At 36.9% G+C, this 23,469-nt stretch overlaps 1 protein-coding gene across 1 annotated transcript in view; it reads right to left on the bottom strand.

The window, feature by feature from the left end:
- Positions 1–23,469, bottom strand: part of LOC104271777 (versican core protein-like) — a gene marked incomplete at its 5' end in the record, with an annotated part of 72,407 nt that overhangs the window by 24,426 nt on the left and 24,512 nt on the right. Inside the window, 3 exons of the mRNA XM_009866560.1 lie at positions 1,672–1,785; positions 4,060–4,173; positions 6,323–11,776. Coding sequence (XP_009864862.1) covers positions 1,672–1,785; positions 4,060–4,173; positions 6,323–11,776 — 5,682 coding nt within the window. The remainder of the gene's footprint in view (positions 1–1,671; positions 1,786–4,059; positions 4,174–6,322; positions 11,777–23,469) is intronic.

The raw sequence follows: 23,469 nt of genomic DNA, 5'->3' as shown, positions 1-23,469 counted from the left end.
TAGTATATATTGAAGAAAAAAAAAAAGAGTAATGAAATATAATCTAGGTGTGCTTAACTCCACCTTTCCTGTGGCACCAAGGTATGCATTCTGTCGTTCTGGCTGGTCTTTAAATCTAGTGAGGTCAGGACTGTTGCCTTGAAATAAAGCCTGCTTGCCAGACAACTGTGTCTGAATTGCCAACACAGTTTTATTTTGTCTGGTGGAGTGGAAATTTGGCACTAAATGCTTTTCCAAGTCCCAAACCACTGCAGGACTTTAAGTGAAGGAAATTTAAATTCCAAAGCTGAGTGAGCAGGGCTCTGGTTCTGATTGACAAACTAGGAAATGTTCCCATTAACCACCTCAAATGCACTCTCAGGTTGGTCGTAAAAAAACAGCTCAAAGCTACCAGTACACAGAGACACTCGCTACTATAGATTTGCTGGAATGAAGCGGGGGAGGAAGGGACTGAGAACATTTATTTCTTTTGTATGAAAACACTGTCACTTATAATTTTGGAGAAAATTTAGAAAGTCCTTTCAAATTGCGAAGTTAGCCAGACTACTAAAAAAGTTTAACAGTGAAAAGTGATGGAGCCAGTCAGTTTTGAGAGTTTTCAGGTCTAACAAATAAAACTCTATAGGTTGAGCTGGAAGAGTTTGCAATTTGTCTTTACTGACGATGGGAAACAAGCATGAAAATACACAATATTAATTAAAGATTCTAAAGTTTTAATTCATTCACCTGTGACCAAAACCATTCATCTGAAGAAAAAGAAAAAAGAATTTTCATAAGGTTTTAAAAGTACACTTTAAAATACCATTTCTTTTTCCTGTGGAAATATCTCTACTGATTTTACTAACAGAATGGACTTTGCTACCCTATTCCTCCTCCTACATGCACATAATTGAGTAAGCATCATACATTGTAAATACTTCTTGTAAATACAGTGGATTTCTTGCAGACCATATTCTACCAATTACAGAGACTTGGATATTTAATCTGATTTCACTTGTCCAGTTTAGAAAGTCTTTTACAACTTCCTTGTATTTGTACTCCTGCACCTACTTTCCTAAAATAGTCACAGAACAAAACAATTTGAAAATTTTGGGATTAAATTGTCAAGGCTATGGCCCCTAGTGGATAGATATATAAACTGGTGTATTCAGTAGGTCATTTCTGCTTTCCTGTGATGCTTGCTGGAAGTAATGGTTCTGATACATCTTTTAAGACAGGAGGTAAGTCAGAGTGACTCTGCTCCCATTCATTCCATAACATCACTATAGTAATGAAAGAATAGCAGTAACTGTCTTCCCAGTAGTTTGCAAGCCAATATGAGCAGAGTGTGCTTGCCTTGGAGCCACCTGGAAGCTGTACATTTGTTGTTATTTTGACAAAGACTGCCCAGTACACCAGTTTATATTCAGTACAGCAGTGACTTGCAGTTTGCTCTCGTCCATCTGTAAAAAAGATGCAGATGTAACCTTAAACAAAAAGTCCTGAGCCACAAATCATTGGAGTCTGACGTACTCAAAAATGGCAATCTCTCATCCTCACTGTTGACTTTGCACAGATTTTGATGGTTTCAACCATCCTCTCAATCTTAGGAGGCTTTGACTAGTTACTCCAGATGGTGTTGAAATGGAAACAGGAAACTTTGATGACAATAGATTAAAGAATACTCCTTACCTTGTTCACAGAGAGCACCTACATAGCTTGGCAAACACAAGCAAGTAAAAGTATTGAGGCCATCTATACACGTGGCTCCATTCCGACATGGGTTAGACTGGCATTCATCGATATCTACAACAGAGAGATAAAAGTGTTTTTATAATCCACCCACCTCCTAGAAGGGAAATGTTCTTCAGCTTTAGTCATACTTATTACTACTATCTGTTCAATCCAGAAGAATGAAGTATTGCAAAAGATCCAAGTGACTGGTTTATTTGCATGATAACTGATTTCACTAAGCAACCTTCCTTTGTTGTCACTCACAAGCCAAGGAGTTTTCTCAGGAAGTGCAGCACTAATGATCAACAATTTTATGTCCGCAATCTGATTCCCGAGTTAATTTCTAAAATCCAGACCTCCAGTTTCTCATTGTGTAGCTGAGAAAGAAGTGATACTGCACAGTATATAGTATTTTCCCATGCTTGTGGAAAATTTAACTGGAGTGTGTTACCACAGCACAAAAAATTCTCCTCAAGTACTGAAAGCCTCCGATATTTTCAGGAGTCTCAAATACTGGAAATCTTACCATGTACCATTAAAGAGTCTCATAATTTCTGTCTACAAAGCAACATGCCCTGGCATCTTATTGGTTTGCATTTCTCATTTCTTCCTTGTCTACTATTATCAAGACAAGGACAGAGAACTATAACGACAATCTCACTAATTGATTAGGAAGATACTAACATTCATAGTCATGCACAGGTTTACTGCTGAGACTCTGGCTGTAGAGCAAACAAGTAACTTTTCCCTCCCCCACTCCTCTGACTGCTAAAATACCTTGGAGCACTAATTCATTTACTATAATTACTTTTTGCATTCATTTTCATAGATTATAAGCTAGTATATCTCTTTATAAAGGTCATTTGGTGTTTTTTAGTGAGTGCTGCTCCTCTGAAACAATCACAATTTGAACTACAATGCAGATTTTGTGAACATGTTAACCCAAAGTGAACTGCTGACAGTGAATAGCTATTAAAATATAAGAGTGATATTAAGCATATCTACAAGCCAAGAAACAGTTGTGCAGTCTTAGGAATAATTGCTGCATCACATTAAAGATTTTTTAAAATATATTTCTTTTAAAAAACTATTTCTGCTCAAATTTTTTTGCTCCAGTTATTTGGAAAGCTCTCAAGTTAATGTTTCATGATTATATCCAGAATATCCCTGAACTGAGGGCTAAAAGTTCTGAGGTTCATTTTCTTAAGCACCACAGAACATATTTCTACATGGTGACTAGCTGTGGACTGCCCCACTCCAATTCATTAATAAGACACTAAGAATTCTAGGGGACAAAAAGTGGCCATTATTCTTTATAATCTGAAAAAAAAAAAGTGAATTTTTTTATTTCTGACTTCTGGTTTGCAACCAGAGGATGCCACATTCCTTGACAAAGATTTAAGATGCAACATCTAAAACTTGATGTCCACCAGCAATAATCCATTAGGAAACTAGCAAACTCATCAATGTGTATAGGAAAGCAGAGAGAAACACTGACTAATTATTGTTTTAATCACATACTCTTTTGCAGAACACAAATAAAACCATAGTTATCCTGACAATTATGCTGCCCTGATATCAGCCTTTGGGTGGGGTTGTTATTTTTCTCCCAAGTTATATATGATGAGTTGAACTATGCATTTTTTTTCTTTTAAATTTGGCAGGCAACTGTGTAATGGAAATCCATGGTATTTATCAGGCAATTAAACTCACAATTTTTTAAAAGCCTAAATGAGCTCTACACTAAACAGCCAAACTTCCACTTTTATCTAACTCTGGCTTTCTGGTTGGAAAGAAAAGCTGGTCATTCTGAACTGTACTGGTGAGTGTCTTGAAAACCACAGTCATAGCAGGTAAACATAGATGTCACAAGCAGCTTGAGGAGTCATCAAAACACTAATTTATATCAGACATGTATATGATCATGATAATATTTACAGTTTCCTTGAAAGAAAATGAAGCTGACATTCAGTATTCAATTTCCCAGTCTCATTTGGGATTAATTTCTTTTAACATTCTTTCAAATAATTAAAGAAAGCATTTAAGCACTATCCCAAATATTAACATTAATTTAGTTTTATTTGTTGTATTTATGAATTTAATGTTATGAATTCCAGGTCATATATTTCATTTACAATTCCCTTTTGTTTGTGTCCCCACTTTATGGGGAGGGAGAAGAGGGATAATTAGACCTCCATTTATTTCTTCTCTTCTTCAGTAAGGCCTCACTGTAGAATTTTTCAAATATCTATGTATTCTTCAACTTCAAAACAGACCACTTCTGTAGATCTCATGTATGAAAACTTTATATTCAACTTGATCAGTACCTAGATGGCATCAGCTTACCTAATTCACACTGCTCGCCGTTGAAACCTGGCAAACACGTACAGATGTAAAATGAACCACGTGGATAACAGGTACCACCATTAAGGCAGGGATTGCTTTTGCATGGATCTTGGCCTGTTAAATAAGTAGAAAACAAAAATTGACTCTGTAGTCTCAAGGAACTGGTGTCTTTTTGATTTTGGGGAAGAAAGCTTTCTTCATTTCTGCATTGATGCTTCAAGTTTTACTGTCATTACAAAAACTCTCTAAACATAATAGACTACTGAGAACAAGATAATTTTATAAAACACTAAAGCTTATTTTCAAGCATCACTATTTTCACCTTTATTAACAACATGGCATTTACAATGAACCAGTATAACTACTTTTTCAGAACTATATTTTTTCATAGCAATTTGTACTATATTTGGCAGTCATGATTTTCTATTAAGGATTTAGTTTGCATGACATGACAATTAATTATAGCAGAAAACAGTTAAACGTATGCAAAATGAATGGTAAATGCTTTTCTTTTTTTTTCTTTGAACAGGGTTAGTTTATGCAGAATGATAGGGTACGCAGAACATACTGGCTGGTTGCTGTTTCACTTTGCTACGTTTACTCAATCAATCCCCAGAAAGTCTTATTTCTTTGAAAGAATGTTTTCATATGTGTGTATTTCTCACCTGTCTTTCTTAAAAACACATTTGAAGAATACAAAGGTGCTGAATACATTCATAACTGAAGTAAACATTAAGATAAAAGCTTACCTGCTGTGAAATCCTTGGTTGTTAATGGGAGTTATCATTTAAATATCTTTTTCTCGCAGAGCTTTATGCCTTCTAGAGATGCTTATTTGAAATGAGTTTAGATATCTAGGTGTTTGCACTTGATTTAATGCCTAGGAGCAATCACTCACACAAACAAGTACAAACCATTTCTGAGTATTAACTTCTCAGAGTTAGAGGAAAATTACGGAGACAGCCCTCTGCAATAGAATAGGAAAGCCCTGGCTTTGAAAACTTACAAAATGGGTAAGAGTTAGGTAACTTAAGTTAATTCAGAGACATAAGAAAAGTTGAGATTTTTGGTTGCAATTTTTCCAAAAATAATCTATCATTTCTGAAATCATAGATAAGTAATGTCTAATTTAGCCTTGTGAGTTAGACATTCCTAAAAGTCTTCTTGAAATACCAAGGTCTTTATCTAGTCACTGGAAAGTTTCAGTTGAAACTCCCCAGAAGAAAATCCCATCTACATAAATTTAGGGTTGTAATTAAGTGGGCAGGATCTTACTTTGAAGGTTTTGAAAATAATCTGATAATACCCATAAAACGAGGTGCTTGTTTCAGGACTGTTTCACTGGAAGTCCCAAACATAGGGCTATGCTAAACATCTAATCATGTTTATTGTATGTTTACTGTCTGTCCTCCTACAGATCAAATATTTTCCCAGAAAATACTTTCACATTGACACTTATGTGGATTATCTGAGGAGAGATAATAGAAAACCCTATAAAATTAAGCCAGTTTATCTCTTTTCTCTTTTATATTTAGATAAAACATGAATTGAAGAAACCCTACTCATATTGACCCTACCTGCATCATCTATGTATTCATTGACATGGTGCCTAAAAAACATTAAGTAAAATAAAATACCGTGGCAAATGATGTCTAACAAAAAGATCTGTAATTTATAAGAGACAGACACTGTATCAACCAGTTAAAGCTACAGCAAGGCTGAAAACGTGAAGTCTCTGTTTTCTCTTATGTGGAAAGGCATCTTGTAGGTTAAAAGAAGTTTTTTTTTACAGGCAATCCTGATCATAAAATGTACACTGTATCTGCTCCCTTAGTCAACTGCAAGATGTTATGAACCAGCACTAGCTATAAACCTATTGTATAAGCATTATCATCATGCCAACACAGAAAAGGTATCAGACAAAATCATCTGTTGGAAATAGGAATATTAAATAATTTACAGCTGAATTCTCTACCACAGTCAGTGTTACCTTCCCGTCTTTTAGAACTGGCTGGTCACCTCAAGTCTGATCCAGAGCTCCACGACGCAAACACTCAGGAAAAGTCACTGAGCTTGAGTTTTCGTACCCTTATCCTCCTTCACTTTAAAGGGGTTACGATCATGCTGATTTCAAAGCTTGAGGATCACAAGTTCTGTTGTTATTTCACATGGTGCTCTGATTGTCATACCTCTTATCTGAGTTAAGACACACATTTACAAGTATCACAACAAACATACAACAGTGATCATATTTGGAAGTTACCTGGAATTTGCACTGCTGTGCCTTCAACTGAACCCACACTGGTGCCAGTCAGGAACTCTGATCCATTAGTGACTTCCAGAAGGGAAAATGGTGAAGTTACAAGTTCAATAGTATTTGGCTCCTCAGAGTTTATGGTTGACTGCTCATTTTGATATGGACCGTTTCCAGGGGCGGTGCTGTTTGTTGCAATGTTAGAAGAAATTGTCGTGATCTCCCCTCGACCAAACAAAGCTGACTGTGTTTCCGTACTTCTATCCAAAGGTTGTGAAGATGAAGTTACCATTGTAACTGCTTCCTGGTCAGGTTTAAATACTTCACTTTCAATACTATAGGGTGAATCTGAAACAGGTGTGGAAAAAAGCCATGGGATCTCTCTCTCAGTACTCCTGTCATTTTCTTGATGGGGGTTGTTCACTCTCCCTGAAGTAGCTTCAACTTTTATTGTGCTAACTTCTGGAACATCTGTGCTCACTCTTTCTCCAAAATTCAGAAAAGCAGTAGGCATGACAAGTATTGATGGAGAATCTCCAGAAATAGTAGCTTCCTCCTGAAGAGCGAAATCAGTTACAGAGGTTTCTGTCTCCTCTGTCCTGGCTGTTACATGTTTATTAAAGTGAGGAATACTTTCAGTAGTTGTGCTTTCTGAAATAGGTCTGGGAGAAAGCTCCAGCAGAGAAGACTCTGTTCTGTCAAGAAGGTCTGTAGTCGGTGGCTTATATGTTGCCGCAATATCTGAACTAACCTCTTTGAAGGTTCCTTCTGATGAATGATGGGACTGATCTGAATCCCTTGATGATGATGTACTTGGAATGATTACCTCAGGATACTCAGATACTCCATTAACTAACTGAACAGTTACTGAGGATGTAGGAGTTAGAGGTACAGAATAAAAATTCACTGAGTCGGTTTCTTCATACTCTGCTGATGCCGATTTTGTGTTTGTGTATACTGTAGGACCTTTTACTTCATTCTTGCTAGAAGATACAGTTGTCAGTTGGGATGTATGCTGTGTGGTGGCAAGACTTAGATCAAGCATGTCGGTTGTCAAAACTTTTTCTGTCTCAGTAGCTAGAACTATAGGCTGCCTATCATATAGTTCTTCTTGGCCCATTCCAGAAAAGTCAGAGACAGAGCTTGTTTCACTTTGATCTGCTATTACTTTGTTGTTTGATGTATTCAGCTTGTAGTTGTCTTCAGTTGTACTTATTACAACATGTTCAGACTCATGAGGCACATGAGGCCTTGCCAGTGATGGTACTGTAGGGAGGAAAACATCCAGTTCAGATTGCTCAGTAGCGAGGAGAGTTTCTGTTGCAAATTTCACTGCATTCCCTGAAACCAAATCTTTGTCATCTGATTTTGGTCTGTGCCCAGCTGTTACTGATTCACTGCTTGGCTGACTAGAAGCAGTCAAAGAAAGAGTATCACCAGATCCAAACGTCTTCCCTTTGGTTATGGAAAAATCAGGTGTGGAATTGTATTTCTCCCCTTCAGCTGTCATGCCATCATCACTGCCATATGTTGATTCCATGACAGGATTTGTCATTGTCTGCACACTTATTATATCTTCAGGCACTGATTTTGAGTGATCCATGTCAATAATAGTTTTTTCTTGTGATGGGATTTGAAGTCGTTCTTCAATTAGTGTAATATCACCATGAACAGAAATGTTCAATGTAACACTTCTTTTATCATCTATCATGGGAATAATTTTCTCATATATCCCAGTATCACTTATTAGTTCTTCTGATGTAGTTGTCTTTGGTTGAACAGGAGATGGATTTGCCACGATCTCTTTTTCTTCTGTGAAAAGTGAATCTAGACCTCTGATCACAGTCTGTGATCCATCCATCGGTGCCTCTGTTGTCATAACTTCAGAATATACTTCCCTGGGAATATCAGATGAAGCATTTAGTTCTACTTTTGACACATGAGGGATTGACAAATGAGTAAAAATTTTAGGAGAAGATGAATCCAAAACACCAACCCAGCCAGATCCTTCTCCAGAGCTTTCAGGTAATACTCTGCCTGGTATTTTTGTTGTTGTTACAAGTGATTCTTCTGTTTCCAGATTATGAGTTCCACTCAGTATTACAGAAATGGGAGTAATACCATCTTTAATCAGCAAATGTGAAGTTTCCTCTTGAGAAATAGCTTTAGACATAGCTGTTGTCCTATCTGTTTCATTTTCTCCTCTCCTATATTTACTTTCATTACTGTGAGGTTCTTCAACCTCAACAAAGTAATGTGTCATCTCTTCAATCTCTTTAGAGCTGAAGCTCTTGGAACTCTCTTCTGCTAAAGCTGGGGAACTGGTGATCACTGAACTGAGGGGCTGGTCTGCTTTTTCTGACAGAACCTCAGTTACAGCACTTGTAACTTCACTAATCTCAGCATTTGATACAGTGCTTTCTCTTTCAAAGTCTTGTGTCTTGTTGGTTGGAAGTTTGGATCCCATATTTGCAGAATGAGAAGAATGAGGACTTGAAGTACTCACGATTTCTTTGACAGTCAATGGCATTACAGAAGGTGTAACAGCAAGGTCATCTCCAGATCCTTGTCCTGAAAACAATGGATCACCAATAAGTTCATAATTTGTTAGCTTTTCCTCTTTACGTGTCAGAAGTGATCTGGGAATATCTTTAGTAGGGAAAATATTTTGTATGAACTCCTCCTCTTGCTCTGTATCCATAACTGGAGAGCTTACGTATTTCCTTTCAATCTTTGAAGGCTCAGTTACTCTGTCATCATTAAATGGCAAAAGTATTTTTTTAATAGATTGAGTTTCTAATTCCTTTTCTTCTGAATATGGACTGACAGTTGGAACATTTAAAAATCCCAGCTGTTCATGGTTAGCCTGTGTACTTTTAAAGAATGGGTCTGTTGTTGTTTCTTCAGAAGATTCTATAGCTTTTGGTGAAATTTCCCTTGGTCTGTCTTCCCCAGAATGTATATCTTCCACTAAAGGAAACTTTGTGGAAAAATATCTCACTGTCAGTTCATCAGTTGTTTTCTCTTCCATTCTTGTGTCAGTTACACTTCCTATTGTGTTTACTTCATGTTCAGTACTTGTTACTAACTCATCAGGTTCAGTAGTGAAAACATGGTCCATAGGTGGTGTGCTGACAAAATTTTTGTCATACTTCTCTAGTGTTTCTGGTCTCCTAGTGAAAGAAACTGCTGTTTTTGCAAACGATTCAATGAAAGTGTTAGCTTCTCCAGACCCCTGATCAATAAATGATAAATGCCTTTCAAGTATTTCCTCAGTAGGTCCATTAGACATTAGTTTTGTGGTGCTGCCATCACCTTTGAATTCTTCTCCAGAGCCATGCTCAATCAGCAGAATCTTGCCTAATGAAGCAGTTGCAGAACTAATTTTTGCATTTTTGCTTTCTGTAGATTGAGCTCCTGCTTTTATATTGCCAGTACCATAAGTCACCATGGTGTCATGAGGGCTGTTACTTAACACTGATTCTGGAGATGATGTGAATTCACCTGTTTCTAAATCTTCAGTTTTAACTTCTGGGGCAATGTGAGATACTGCCTCTTTCCTAGAATCAGTTCTAGATTTTACTTCAGAAAGAGCTGTGTAAGTTGGTTTTGTTTCCTGATTTTGTTCTGCTGGCTTTCCTGTACTAAACAAGAATATCTCAGTTGCTGCTGCAGAATCCTTTGTCAAACCACCTGACTCAGTACTTGAAACTGATACTGCTGATTCATATGTTCTTGCATGTTCTTCATATTCTTCTGTTGCATTCTTCAGTGAAGCACCATCTATGCTGGAAACTTTTCCTTCATCCCTTTCTGTTTGTGTTTCAGTGATAGTCTTTAATGTAACTGAAGTCAAAGTAGCAGGCTCAATGACAACATCTATGTCTCCAGAACCTGGATCAATAAACAGGGAGTCAGTACTTACCACTTTTTTTGTGGGACCCCCTGAAAATATGTCTGCTGGCTCTTCTGCTGACCCTTCATTTATGAAAAGCTTCTTCTCTCTTATGAGAGGAATGGTAGTGACCTCCTTGATTTCAGTATTTACAGTACCTGTTACTGGTACTATTTTTCTGAGTGGGGTTGGCTCTTGACTTACAGTTCTGACTTTACTAATAGTGTTCCCAAGTTTATTCAACTCTGAATTTTCCACTGCAGCAGTAGCTGAATTTTCCTGGCTTGTGTAAATGGTGGTCTGTATTTCTTTTTCATCTTCGTTATCCTTTCCAGTTACAAGAGAGCTGGCAACTACCTTTTCTGTAGTAAACTCAGACACAGAATTTGTGGCAACAGTTACTTCTGAACTTTGATCAAAAGCAGAGGTGATTCCTGAAATGGTTACAGAAATCTCTGTTGGCAGTACAGTGTCAGAGCCCAAAGAGGTATCTTGCACTGAAAATGTTCCTGTTACTGCTGTTTCCATTGTCATGGCTGAAGTTATACTCATGCCCTCTTCTACATCACCAGAGCCTTCTAGAACTATAAAGGAAGAAGCACTCATCTCAGGCTTTCCTGTATGACTTCTTGTATGCACAAGATTTTCAACAGGGGAATTTGCATTGAGTTTAACAGTTGATTTATAATGATCTTCTGGAGTAAGGGTTGTCTCTTCTGGAATAGGGTCTCTCACACCTATTCGTACCATAGCAGTATTAAAAACTGCGCCCATAGAAGCAGTTACAGCAGAACTTTCCACAGTAGATGCATCAGGAGCAGAAGTTACACCAGAATTTTTTTCGTCTTCTTCCTTTCTTGACATCGTTACAATTTCTGAGAAGACAGAACTAGATAAATCTGATTCGGTAGAGTGATCTCCAGAGGATTCACTAGTAATCACAATCAAGTTTCTTGTATCTTTAGTAGAGCTCTCCTCTGTTCCATGCCATGTTAAGGTCTCTTTATTTTCTTGCAGTGACTGCTCCTGTGAGGAAGTAATGGCTATTGATTTTTCTGTTGTCACAACTTCTGACTCACCACTATAAACAGGTTCTAACATTGCAACATCTGCTGTTGGCTGTGTAACTTGAAACGCCCCTATTACTTCTCCAGCTTTGCTTGGTTGCCTAGTCCCAGAAGCTTCAGCTTCAGGTATTATAAATGTGTTTGTTTCATTGATTTGAGAAAAGGTTACATTTTTGGAATGTGCAACACTTTCAATTTGGTCACTTCTTGCTTCCTCAGCTTTTGTGTTCTTAGGTGCACTAGTAACTTGTTGCTTTCCATTGATGAACTGCAAAGCTGGAGGAGTAGTAACGTCAGTAGTATTTTCACAGTCTTCCTCTTCTTCAAATTCTATAAAGTTTGGAAAGAAAGGATCCAATATTATATATTCAGATGAATCCTGCACAGAGTCTGAAGTACAGGGTTCAGTCTGAGCTGATTCTGCATCAATGTGGGGTTCATCTATTGAATGAGGAAGCATGTGGCGACTGAACAGATCCAAAAATTCATTCACCGGATGATCTGAAAAAAAAAGAGAGCTTTTCATAATCCCTAAGTGACAGCAGCAGTTGTGCATTATAGTAGATATATGAAGTACAAGCAATCCGTCGGAGAAAATAAGCAACAAAAAAAATTCAATATGAAAGGTAGTAAATTCAGTGTCTTCTGATGATAAAGTTAAATGCTGCCAGAGTGTTTGACTTTCTAGCTGATGTCTTTGTGTATATTGAACACATTGGTTATGTAATACTGTCAGTTGCCAAGCATGTTTAGTCCCAGACTCATACCTGAACTAACTTATCCTCCACTATTCAGCAGAGATAAGAAATTGATAAGATGAAAACCATTTTTAGACTAAAAGACTCTGGTGCCAACCTGCAGCAACTGTTTTCATGGATTTGAAACATTAGCAAATCTTTACCAAACATTGATCTTGGACAGAGCTAAGCAAGGCAAATTCTAAAATAAAAGAGGACATACAGAATATGACTTTGCAACTTCATTTATTCTCACTATAGAGAATTTCAGATTACTAGGAACACTGTAAAAGCTACATCAATTGCTCTATTCTTTATGCTTGTACCCTAGGTCAGTAAATAAAGTCTCACTTTACTAAGTTCCTTTTTTGCATTATAAAACATTATGAAGCAAAGAAGAAAATATCCCAGTTTCAAAATTCAAGCATCATTTAGACAGTAACGTGAGTAAAGTCCAGCTATTTCTTCTGTTTGGCACTCACTTTGATTTATTTGCACACTCACACAGTCACAAATCCAACAACTTTTTTTTTTCCAGGTGGTCAAGCAGGTAATGTGAAGGAATGAAATCCTGAGCAGATATGGTTTTAGCTGCAGAATCCTCTGTGAACTCTTCTAAAAATTATGACCCCAAATTCTACAAACACTTTTTGATTATGCCCTCTTAGGACAAACATTACTTCAAACCTTCTGTTCCAGACTATATATGCTACCATCATTTTAAAAATAAAATTAAAAAAAAAGCAAATTAAGCAAATTACAGACTTGGCCAACTGACTTAAAGCTGGAAGCTGTGCTGAAATCTTTTTCCATGAATCCATCTTTCTTCTGAGTCTACGTTTACAATCCTTTTATCCAAAGCAATATTACTGTTTTATGGTATGAACTGGTATAGCCAATGGAGTTTTGTCTACAACTGCCAATAGAGGGTCTGAACCAACATACAGGACTTCTCTCTTACAGTGTTGTCAATGGTGACAACACATCAAAGAATATTTGCAGGTATTCTGGCACACCCGGTATATGACAGAGAGAAATCTTTAAGTAAATCTTTCTCATTAAAACTATCTACAAGATGTAAGAAAAAAAATGAGAACCTGACAGGTAAAGTATTTCATTCATTAGGGGGCCAGTTAGCTTAGTCAGTTGAGCATGGCGCTAACAACGCTAAGGTTGCGGGTTCGATTCCCGTTCGGTCCCCATGTGTTGCCTGATCTAGTCGAGAAGTGGCGTCCCTGGTGGCAGGGAGGCTGGATTAAATGATCTCTAAGGTCCCTCCCAGCTTAGGCCATTCTATGATTTAAAGTAATTCCCCCACATATGAACATCACTTCATCTCTACCACTACTGAGCCCTCAGAGATAGAGTAGTCAGGTGATCATTCAAGAAAAGAGTGCATTAAATCACATTACATTTATGCAGAGCATTGTGAAAGGCTTATGATTCTCTGGCTTTTACTGTTTTGTGTTTGCACACTGAGACATGTGTCTTGAAAAGGTCATTGCAACTCTATTAGAGAATGTTTTAATGTCTCACACTGCATTTACAGCTAAACTCACAAAGTATAACTGAATCATCTTTTGCTAAATCTCCAGCTGAAGAGTACGTGCCAACTTCAGGTCTGTTTTACAAAGAACACATAACAAGGTGCCCTGAATCTGAGGCAGCTTGGGAAAATTTAAGATCCATGACAGCCTTACGGAAAATAAATCAGTATTGTGTATTTCCACTAAAATATTCCACTCGTACAGCATTCCCACTGCAATAAAAAAAAGTTTGGTTTTAACCTCATTTCTGCCTGGATATTCTAAATTTCATGAAAGAAGGCTGGTGTTTACTTTGTGCTATGACAGCTCTACATGATGACTAGAGAACTGAAACTTCTCTCTCGCTCACATGTATTTGTTGGTAGTTGTTTTATGCAATGCTAGTAAAGAGAGAATTTCCCCCCATTCTTTCCTCCACTAGGTTAGAAATATTTACAGAGGCTGCCCGATGCCACAGAAGAATATTGCTTCTGCAGCAATGAGTCTTTCCGGATCTCCCTTTTAGTAAAGTAAGAATTTAGTTATTTGTCCAAGAGTTGCAAAGTGACATGGAGAGACGTGTCTGATATCACTTTCAGAATCCATAAATTTTAGTAAACAGAGATGCTAGAATCTTATTTGCAGTAGAAGCTCCAATCAACATGGAATTGTACACCTTCTTTTCAAAACTGGAATGCAAAAATACATGAGAATTCAACAGCTGAAAGGGGAATGGCATGTCAGGCCTGCTAGGGAAATCTGAAAATTTCTGATTCTCAGTAAATCAGTAAATTCACTATAAAATAACTGCACCAACTTACAGAACCAGAGAATTAGTGTGCACAACTTCAGGAAGAATAGGTATAAATAACCTTGTATATAGACAAATGTGTCATCAGGATTAATTATGATTTCATACATAGTTGTTAGGATTGTGTGCACAAAGCATATAGCATGCTTTTGCAAAGAACTAGACATTAAAAAAAAAAAAGAAAAGAAAGCTAGATGGGACTGGATACGCTCTAATTTGTAGAAGGGTACCATGACTAACAAGTTCTGACCAGTGTATTATTTTTGTAGCAGTGCACACCTGGGAGTCCCTCAAATTACTAGCTCACGCTAAATCATTTATGGTAGGTAATAGATTTAATGAACAACATCTGTTCCAAATTCACCTAGAAGACATATACAAATTCTTACATATGCAAAGATCTCTATCAGACCTTACTTTTATTTGTTGGCTTTTTCAAGAACTCACATGCCACAAAGATCCACATAAAAGAACCTTAGCTAAAGGTATGATATTCCAACAATAAACTTTCAAGAGACTCTTTCATTAAATGCTAAGTGGTTTTTTTCTGTTTTTTTCCCAACAAAAAAATAACCAGCTTATAAGAAAATAGTAAAGAATCCAATTAAATTATTTTTTTTTTAATTAGAATTTCTTCTGCTTTCCAGAGCTTTGATTATTCAGTGTTAACAATGATGTTGCCAATGCTCAGGATTAACAGCTATGGAAAATTCTCTTAAACTCCAGAGATGGCCAGTAATCTATGGAACAATATAGCTAATATATAACATATAACCTTGTCCTCTAAAAATAATCAAGACACTAGGGTGAAAACCTAAGTGCTACCATAAAATATGAATAAAGGAGGGAAAAGTCTTATCTGTTGAACTAGTTTGTTAGATTCTCAGAGCAGACATACAAATGCTTGGAATGGTTTTAAACTGGCTTGATGAAGCTTATGAATATCGCCTCTATTTCATGTTCATGTCCATTCCAGCTGCAGGTAAAGACACAGAGATCTGAGACTATTTACAAGAGATTAAATGAGGACTTCAAAGGAAAAAAGTCTGACTCATAAATATATTAATCAATAGTTCACACATTATCATGGTGAACAAACCAAAAGCAGCATTTGTTCAAAAATGTGCTTTGTTACTATAGCACCAAGAAAAACAAAGTACAACTAAGTAGCTAAAAAGTAGTAAAAACAAAGGCTGTCAGTTCAGACTGCCAATCCAAACAAGTCATAGTGGAGATTTATCAGTAAAGCCTCTTACTGAGGAAAGTGGTAAGGTATGCAATGAAATAGAGATGGAATAGATAGGCGGATGACTGAATATGCATCCTAGAGTGTTTCTTAATCCATTTAATATGTCTAGATGTTTTAAATTACCTGTATGGAGTAGGCATCTATCTCAGTAACATTCAACTATGTGTAAGAAATGGAATTCCCTCTGGCTACAAGGTGGTTTTTAGCCATAAGAAAACTTGACTGCTACTAGATACAACCACAGAGCAACTGACTGATGTGGCAGTAATTTCCACACAACTCTCCTAAAGAAAACTAGATCTAAACCCACATTAATTCTCACTGGATCAAAGTTGTCTCTATGTTACTGATCAACAAGCTAACTTCTGCACATCCAAAAAATATGTAACATGTAGTAACATTTTTTTCTTTAGAAGACTTTTAATATCCTACAAAGAACCCTAAAGGGCTTTTCCAAGTTATTTTTGAGTGGGCTGGCAGTAAGAAGCATTTTCTCTCAAAAAAATACACATTTAAGAAAAGCAGCTGAAGAAGAATTAATAGATAATTAAATAGAAAACAGATTCTGATGTTTTCCAAACTTGTTTAAAAATAAAACAAAATATTTCATTCAGAAGCTCTGTAAGATTTAACAAGTTTTTCAAAGTCTCATTCAAAATTGGACTTCTAACATCTATTTTGGCATGCTGCAGCTAACAGTTTCACCTACAGATTCCTGTGATTTGTCCATTTATAGCTTCGGAGCAATCTACTGAGTTATTTGTGAGAAGTAATAGAGTCAAGTCTTTTGCAGAATGACTAGAAGTCTGATAAATGCATGAAATTCACAGATTCTTAAAATATTCTGTGGACTTTGAATCAACCCTTATATTTTTATTAGAATAGAGCTAAAAAAAGACTGTTTGTTCTGGAAGTATGTACTTCATTGCATAATATGACATTATCACAAACTCCATAACATTCACTACCAAGAACCTATAACCACATGGCAGGTTATTATGAATAAACAAAATTGAGTTAGTTAAATTTCTCCCTGCACTTGATAATCAGAAAATTTTGGATTTGGCTGCAACGGAAGCCAACACAGTGAATTTAGATAATAGTACATAAATTATAGATTATCGTATGACTAAAATGTCATTAAAATATTTTATATATGTGTGGTATCAAATTTCTGCAAATATAACTTTAGGTGACTGTGAAAACTGATGTGATAACTTGAAACTAAAAAATGTTTGACTCAGAGAGAAAAGTTTAAGATGAAGATTGAGAAAATCTGGGGTTTTTTTCCCCTGTGCATACTAGGCAACTACTTTGTTTTCCATGTTAAGTCACCTTGCTTCTCCCCCACAGATATGTACTCTACACTTACATTTGTATGCCTACTCTTTGTTACTAGAGTTGGTCTGTTCAGGAACACAGTCTCACCTCCCGCAGAAGACTCCCATCACACACATGAGGATAAACTTGCACTGTCTGGGAACAGCCTTAAATTTCATCTCCAACTGATCAGATGTTCTGAGATCAAACTCAGAGATGTCTGGGACTAAGACCAGTTGACAAGCAAAATAGCCAGTATGTAGCAGTTAGCACAATGGTTCAGGTCATAATAGAAGAACAAACATCACCTTATCTTCATAGATACATCAGTCATAATTGGAGGCTTCGGAAACTGACTAGTCCCACTTATAATCAGCACCCCAGACATAGAATTCCCATGTATAAACAACATAAGCTTCTGAATATTTCCTCCACCCTTCCTACTCCTACTAGCCTCTTCCACAGTAGAAGCCAGAGCAAACATCACCTTAGGTAGGCTGTCAAATAACAACTCAAGTCAGGTGTCTCAATCTTTATAACAGCTATTGATCAGACCCTTACTCATTCAAAAAAAAGTTATTTTGAGAAAGTAATTGCAGGAGCAGATTGTAAAAGTTGCTATGAGAAGCACACTAACAGCAATGAGGGCTGATGACAAGCACTGGCATTGTTATTCCCTACATTCATAGAATTTGCAGCAGATTGAAGCTGGTATAAAAAGCAGATTCAAGTAATCCACAGAATAATTCAGTAAACATGAACACTGTATTTGGTTAAGACTCTCTGAACAATCTAAATGAATGGATTTAATGTGCTGTCTCAAAATCCCCGCACGTTTGTGGGACAGTTCTGATGGTTTTGCAAAGGTAACCTACCTAGAGCAAGCCTACAGTCACCAGACCTAAATTCAGTCAACAAGTGTTCACTTTATTTGGAAAATATTTAGGAGCCCTCAAAGTAGAACAGGTTTGAAATTGTGTGTGTAACCTGTCTGAGAGCTTTATCTCTCATCTTGGGAGAGGATCTCGCACGAGGAACGACTTAAACAGCTTTACGTACATTTATATATTGACTCCACTGAACCTCAGCTCTGTCAAGGACCAGATTTGCAGTCTGCGTGAATTCAAGAAGTTTTATGACTATGGTTTACTGAAACACTTCCAGCGAAATCTCAACCAACTGCACAGGTATGTGTCAGTCTTATGGCATATATTTTGCTTTAAAAGCATACTGAAGAAGTAAAGAGGAAACCTGGCAAGACGGTGCCCACACACACACACAAAAAGTTTAAATTTTGGGTTTCAAACCCTTTGTATATAGTTTTTTTCCCCTCCTTAAAAGATTACATTTAAATTGGAACAGAAAGGTTCGATGTTACAGAAATAAAACATTCTGATAACATCTTTTGGGCCATTTTGTTTATTAGAAAATGGATTTTTTTAATTGTTCTTTTCATCTCATTTCAAAAGAAATAAGATTTTGAAAAATATATGCTTCCTGCTGAAGGAAAATTCTAAGTGTCAGCCTTCAGTACATGAAATTTCTCTAACTTGTGCTATCTTGTAACATCATTAACCCACCTAAGCATGGTCAAAGTGCAACAGTGCTTCAGGCATGCCCCATCTACACCATCAGGAAAAGGTGGGAATACTGCCAAGGAAATGGTCTAAGGTGTTAAAGGAACATGGCTACTATTATGCACACCTAAGTAAAAGGTAACAATGAAAACTCCAGAAATAATTAAACTTTTGATTATTTTAATCCTTCTACCTCACATTAACATGACCAGTATGTATGATGAGGCCTAGTAAAATCCAGTTCTTGATTACTGTTCAGTCTGAATAAACAAAAGGTTTTATTTAGATCACTTAAAAATGTTCCCCAGATGGATATATATTTCTAAATGTTTTTGTTAACTTTGGCATTGCTAAAGCAATGCTTAAGGATGTAGGGCATAGTTCAATAGGTTTATTTTTTTTTACCTTCTAAATTTTATCAAAATGTATATTTTATTCTCCTTTTGACAGTCAAAAGAGAAGTTTTTAAAATCTCATTTTTAAAATGAGATTTAAATCTCATTTTAAAAATTGCATTTTTAAAATCTCATCGGCAGTAAGAAAAAAATAAAATCACATATAAATTGACCTGGCATAAAATTCTGAACTACTCAAGCAAATTTCTGGAAGAAAATATTTGAAAAGAATAATTTTTCCACAGCTGGCTGGGTAGGACTTGAAAGTAATTCAAGGTGGGTGGTCAGTCTTGCCTACTCTAATTCACTTATACAGCGTGCTTTACCATATTTGGGTGCCTCTGTTTCCCTGCAAGATACATCCCTGTTGGAAACCTCAGTATCACTTGCTCTCATGTTCCTAAACTGCAGCCTTTTTACAGCTATACCATTCCCCCAAGCTCCATCTTCACAGAGTTGTTGGCTATGACCAGAAACACCTGTGGAAAGTGGATGTCACTTGTGTGGACATCTGTTTTGCACAGGGCTCTGGCCTGAGTGGCTGTGCTTAAACACCCCTGCCAAATCTTGAAGTAATAGACATGATGATGCAAAAACCATGTCAGAAATAAAGGAATTGTCTCATTATAAAAGCATATCATGAAGCCTTCTGGCAATCTCCGGGATTTCCTTCAGCCTCCTTGCTTCCCATGTTCCCCCCCTGACTCTGCAGCAAACTTGTTAAGAAAAAACAGATTGAGCAAAATGTCAAGTTGTTAAAAATGGCAGCCTTGCGGTGTCAAGTCTAAGCCCCAGCAAGTGCAGAATACAATTCCCTGGACAGCAACTGAATATTTGTGATGCAATATTCTAAAGGCAACTATTCCCACTTCCTCTCTACTCCAATGTGTCATTAAAAAAGGACACTCCAGCCAGCAATGTCTCCTTCTGAGTAGTTCCTTTCACAAGCTTCCTTCCGACTGCAACATTTTACTTACTGCCTATGGAGAAAATAATTCTACAACTCTGCAGGGCTAAACAACCCCAAACCAAACAACTGGCAAGTAATAAATCATTTTCTCCAGCTGGAATCCAAAACAAAGGAAAAAGGCAAACTGTGCAGTCACACAGTATCTGGATTAGCTGGTCTGTCTGGATATATATATTTAGAAAAATCCGATTCCACAGGACAACTCATGAGGTCAGATGGTAAACAGAAGAGTTGGCTGGGAAGTAAAGCAACTGCTCACCAGAATGACTTCAGCCTTGATTTCATGTATGGTATTCCATAATTTAGGTGGAAACAGTAAGATATCAATGGATCTTGCCCTTTCCCAGCCCACTTCACCACCATCTCTAGGTTACACTTACACTGTGTACACCAGGACAACCTCAAACACTTTTGCCATTAAACAAGCAGAGCAAGAAGGACCGAGTTCTGGCCCTACTGATGTTGGAAGAGAGCATCTTCTCCCAGAAGAACAAAAACTGACTTATTACAACAAAAATTTGGGGCAAAAAGCAAAATACTATGGATACAATGTCAAAGCAGATGTCTACCATTTGACAGCTCCTGTAGCTGCTCGGATGTGAAATGGCCTGTAATGAATATTCTTGTCCTTTTTTCCAGTAACGTCAACAGTATTTGGCTTTAGGAGCAAGCACTACAGTATGATCCTTAATGTAAAAGTTCTGGAAAAACATGGGCTAATAGTTTAGTGTATGAGTAATAAAGGTTGGCTTACATAGTAGGCATATGCTAAATTTTACTTTCTTAAAGCAATTTGTGTCAAAGGAGGAAAGGAAGAGGAAAAAGGAAAAGGGAAAAGGGAAAAGGGAAAGGGGAAAGGGGAAAGGGGAAAGGGGAAAAGGGAAAGGGGAAAAGGGAAAGGGGAAAAGGGAAAGGGGAAAAGGGAAAGGGGAAAAGGGAAAGGGGAAAAGGGAAAGGGGAAAAGGGAAAGGGGAAAAGGGAAAGGGGAAAAGGGAAAGGGGAAAAGGGAAAGGGGAAAAGGGAAAGGGGAAAAGGGAAAGGGGAAAAGGGAAAGGGGAAAAGGGAAAGGGGAAAAGGGAAAGGGGAAAAGGGAAAGGGGAAAAGGGAAAGGGGAAAGGAAAAAGGAAAAAGGAAAAAGGAAAAAGGAAAAAGGAAAAAGGAAAAAGGAAAAAGGAAAAAGGAAAAAGGAAAAAGGAAAAAGGAAAAAGGAAAAAGGAAAAAGGAAAAAGGAAAAAGGAAAAAGGAAAAAGGAAAAAGGAAAAAGGAAAAAGGAAAAAGGAAAAAGGAAAAAGGAAAAAGGAAAAAGGAAAAAGGAAAAAGGAAAAAGGGAAGGGAGAAGAACATAGGTTTTCTGCATAACTTTTTTCAAAGAACTGAAGTTATGATGATGATGATTAGCCCACCTGCTCTACCCCGCAATACTCTTTTTACAGGTGTCTGGATAAATTTATGTGTTTGTACTGCCACTTATCATGAAGCTTTTCTGACATTTTATCCCCCACAATTTTCCAAGCATCTTTCAAGCGCCTCATAAGCCGACTTTTAATTTAATGCCTGCACAAGCCCACTGGTTGTGCAGTCGACACTCAAAATTACAGCTGATTAGATACACTGTTTAGCTGCAGTCTCTACTCCTTTTGAGGAGATATTTAGAGCTATTAATCATGCAGCAACATACATTCATTCTGTCACAGCAAATCTTTTTGTAAGCTCCAGGTTTCTTCTTTGAAATATGACCAAAGCTCTGCTGGAATAACCTACTGTGGGCCAAATCACCCTTGTCCCAGACCCATCTGCTTATACAAAATTACTTGAGTTACTGTAGCAGTAGTAACTGAAGTTACTACAGTATCTTCATAATTGCAAATATATGTCTTAGAATATCCAGTCAGAGTGATTATGTACTTAAATATTGACATACATGGCACACGGGTTTTTGCATGTAGATCTTAGTCTTGTGCTTTACAAATCTCATCCGGAAGACAGAGAGGATTCTGTAACTGCAATTTTAATGGAGCATCGTACCTTGACTTGTGGAAAAAACCAAAGCTGCAAATTTTGAAATTTAGCTATATGGTTTAGTAAACATGATTGCTTTGGGTATGAAATATGCAAAGCAGCCTAGAGATAAAAGAGGTTCTCGGTTAAACCAACATAAGGCTGTACAAAATCTAATGCTGCTGAAGGAATGACAGAAGTACAACTCTCTTTCAGACAATATTTTAGGAAAAGGGGTGCCATGTTCTTGAAAAGCTTTCAAAAATTAAGTAATAAACAGTATTTTGATACATAGTTTATACCTAGATCAAGTTTTGGAGTGCTTTTGATCCTCAAACGTTCATGAACTCTGCAGAGGCAAGTGTACAGCAGGCAAAATAGAAATAATAGCAGGGTACAAAAGGAAGCCTGATGCAGCAGATATTCTAGAATAAGCATAACTGCAGAAGACTTATCTAGAGTAAGCTGCAATATATCTGTAAATATTTAACCACTTCATTGCTCAGAGCTGGGAAAAGCACATATAATGGATACAGAGTATAAGCTTCTCTTTAACCCTATAACAAAATGCATATTAAAAAAAAAAGAGAAATCATTAAATTTTTCTTTGAAAAGCAGAAATTTGTTTATCTAGTTTACTTTTTTTTCTTGGCAAAAATGGAATAGTTGTTTCGGAAAAATTATTAATTTGTTTTTAGAAACACTTTGTTTTTGAAAAGAAAAATTGTTGGACAATACTTGCGCATAAAAGTTTTCAATCAACTAAAAATAGATGCCTAGCTGTGGTAAGCTTAGTGCAACACTAGAAAAACAGCAGAGGGGGACAGACTATTGACTATAACCCTATTAGGACAAAACTCCATCCTATACTAACACGGTTATATGGCTGCTGGCTAGGACAAAACTCCATCCTATACTAACACGGTTATATGGCTGCTGGCTCGGAATTCATTCATATCTGATATGCTCTTGAGGGCAGAACAAACTGAAATAAACTCCATGTAGCCCAAGAAGCCAAGTAATTCAGTTAAGGTAAGAACTAATAAATGAATATGATTCTGGAGACATAGAAAGACTTCAGTTTCATTAGTCTTCATAGTGTTCCTACTTCTCGAAGGGTAGAGTACAAAACTACCTTAAATTCTCTTAGATTATCTTGTAAACCTGGTAACTCAATACCGTGTTAAACTGCAACCCATTACATGCACTGCAATGGGCAGCACTGCTTCTCACCTGGCAGTGCTAGACTCTTACATCCAATACTCATAAACGCAAAAGTATAGCATTAGTGCCTATACAATTTTTTTTTTTTTTAGACTGAGTTCTTCTCTTTTAAGGAAAAATAGTAACATGAGACTGGTCAGACAAGTCACTAAGCAGTTTTCTAACTCCATAGAAAAGGTTAGAAAACTGCAGCTTCATGTTCCCAAAAGTGATACGAAATACACGACAGACACTCTGAACACATTGTGATTTGTGTCAGGAGATAATTCACAAATATCTTGAAAGACATTATTATGCATATTAATGACGAATTTTGTCATTTAAACCCTTCCAGAAAGAGGGAAATAGCAAACTATTATCTAGATTAGCAAGGATTAATTTAACCAT

Source organism: Apaloderma vittatum, unplaced genomic scaffold (genome assembly GCF_000703405.1).
Source record: "Apaloderma vittatum isolate BGI_N311 unplaced genomic scaffold, ASM70340v1 scaffold5353, whole genome shotgun sequence".
In the NCBI taxonomy this organism is placed as follows: domain Eukaryota; kingdom Metazoa; phylum Chordata; class Aves; order Trogoniformes; family Trogonidae; genus Apaloderma; species Apaloderma vittatum.
Note: the sequence above shows the minus strand (reverse complement) of the source record. Positions and strands in the feature narration are given on the sequence as shown.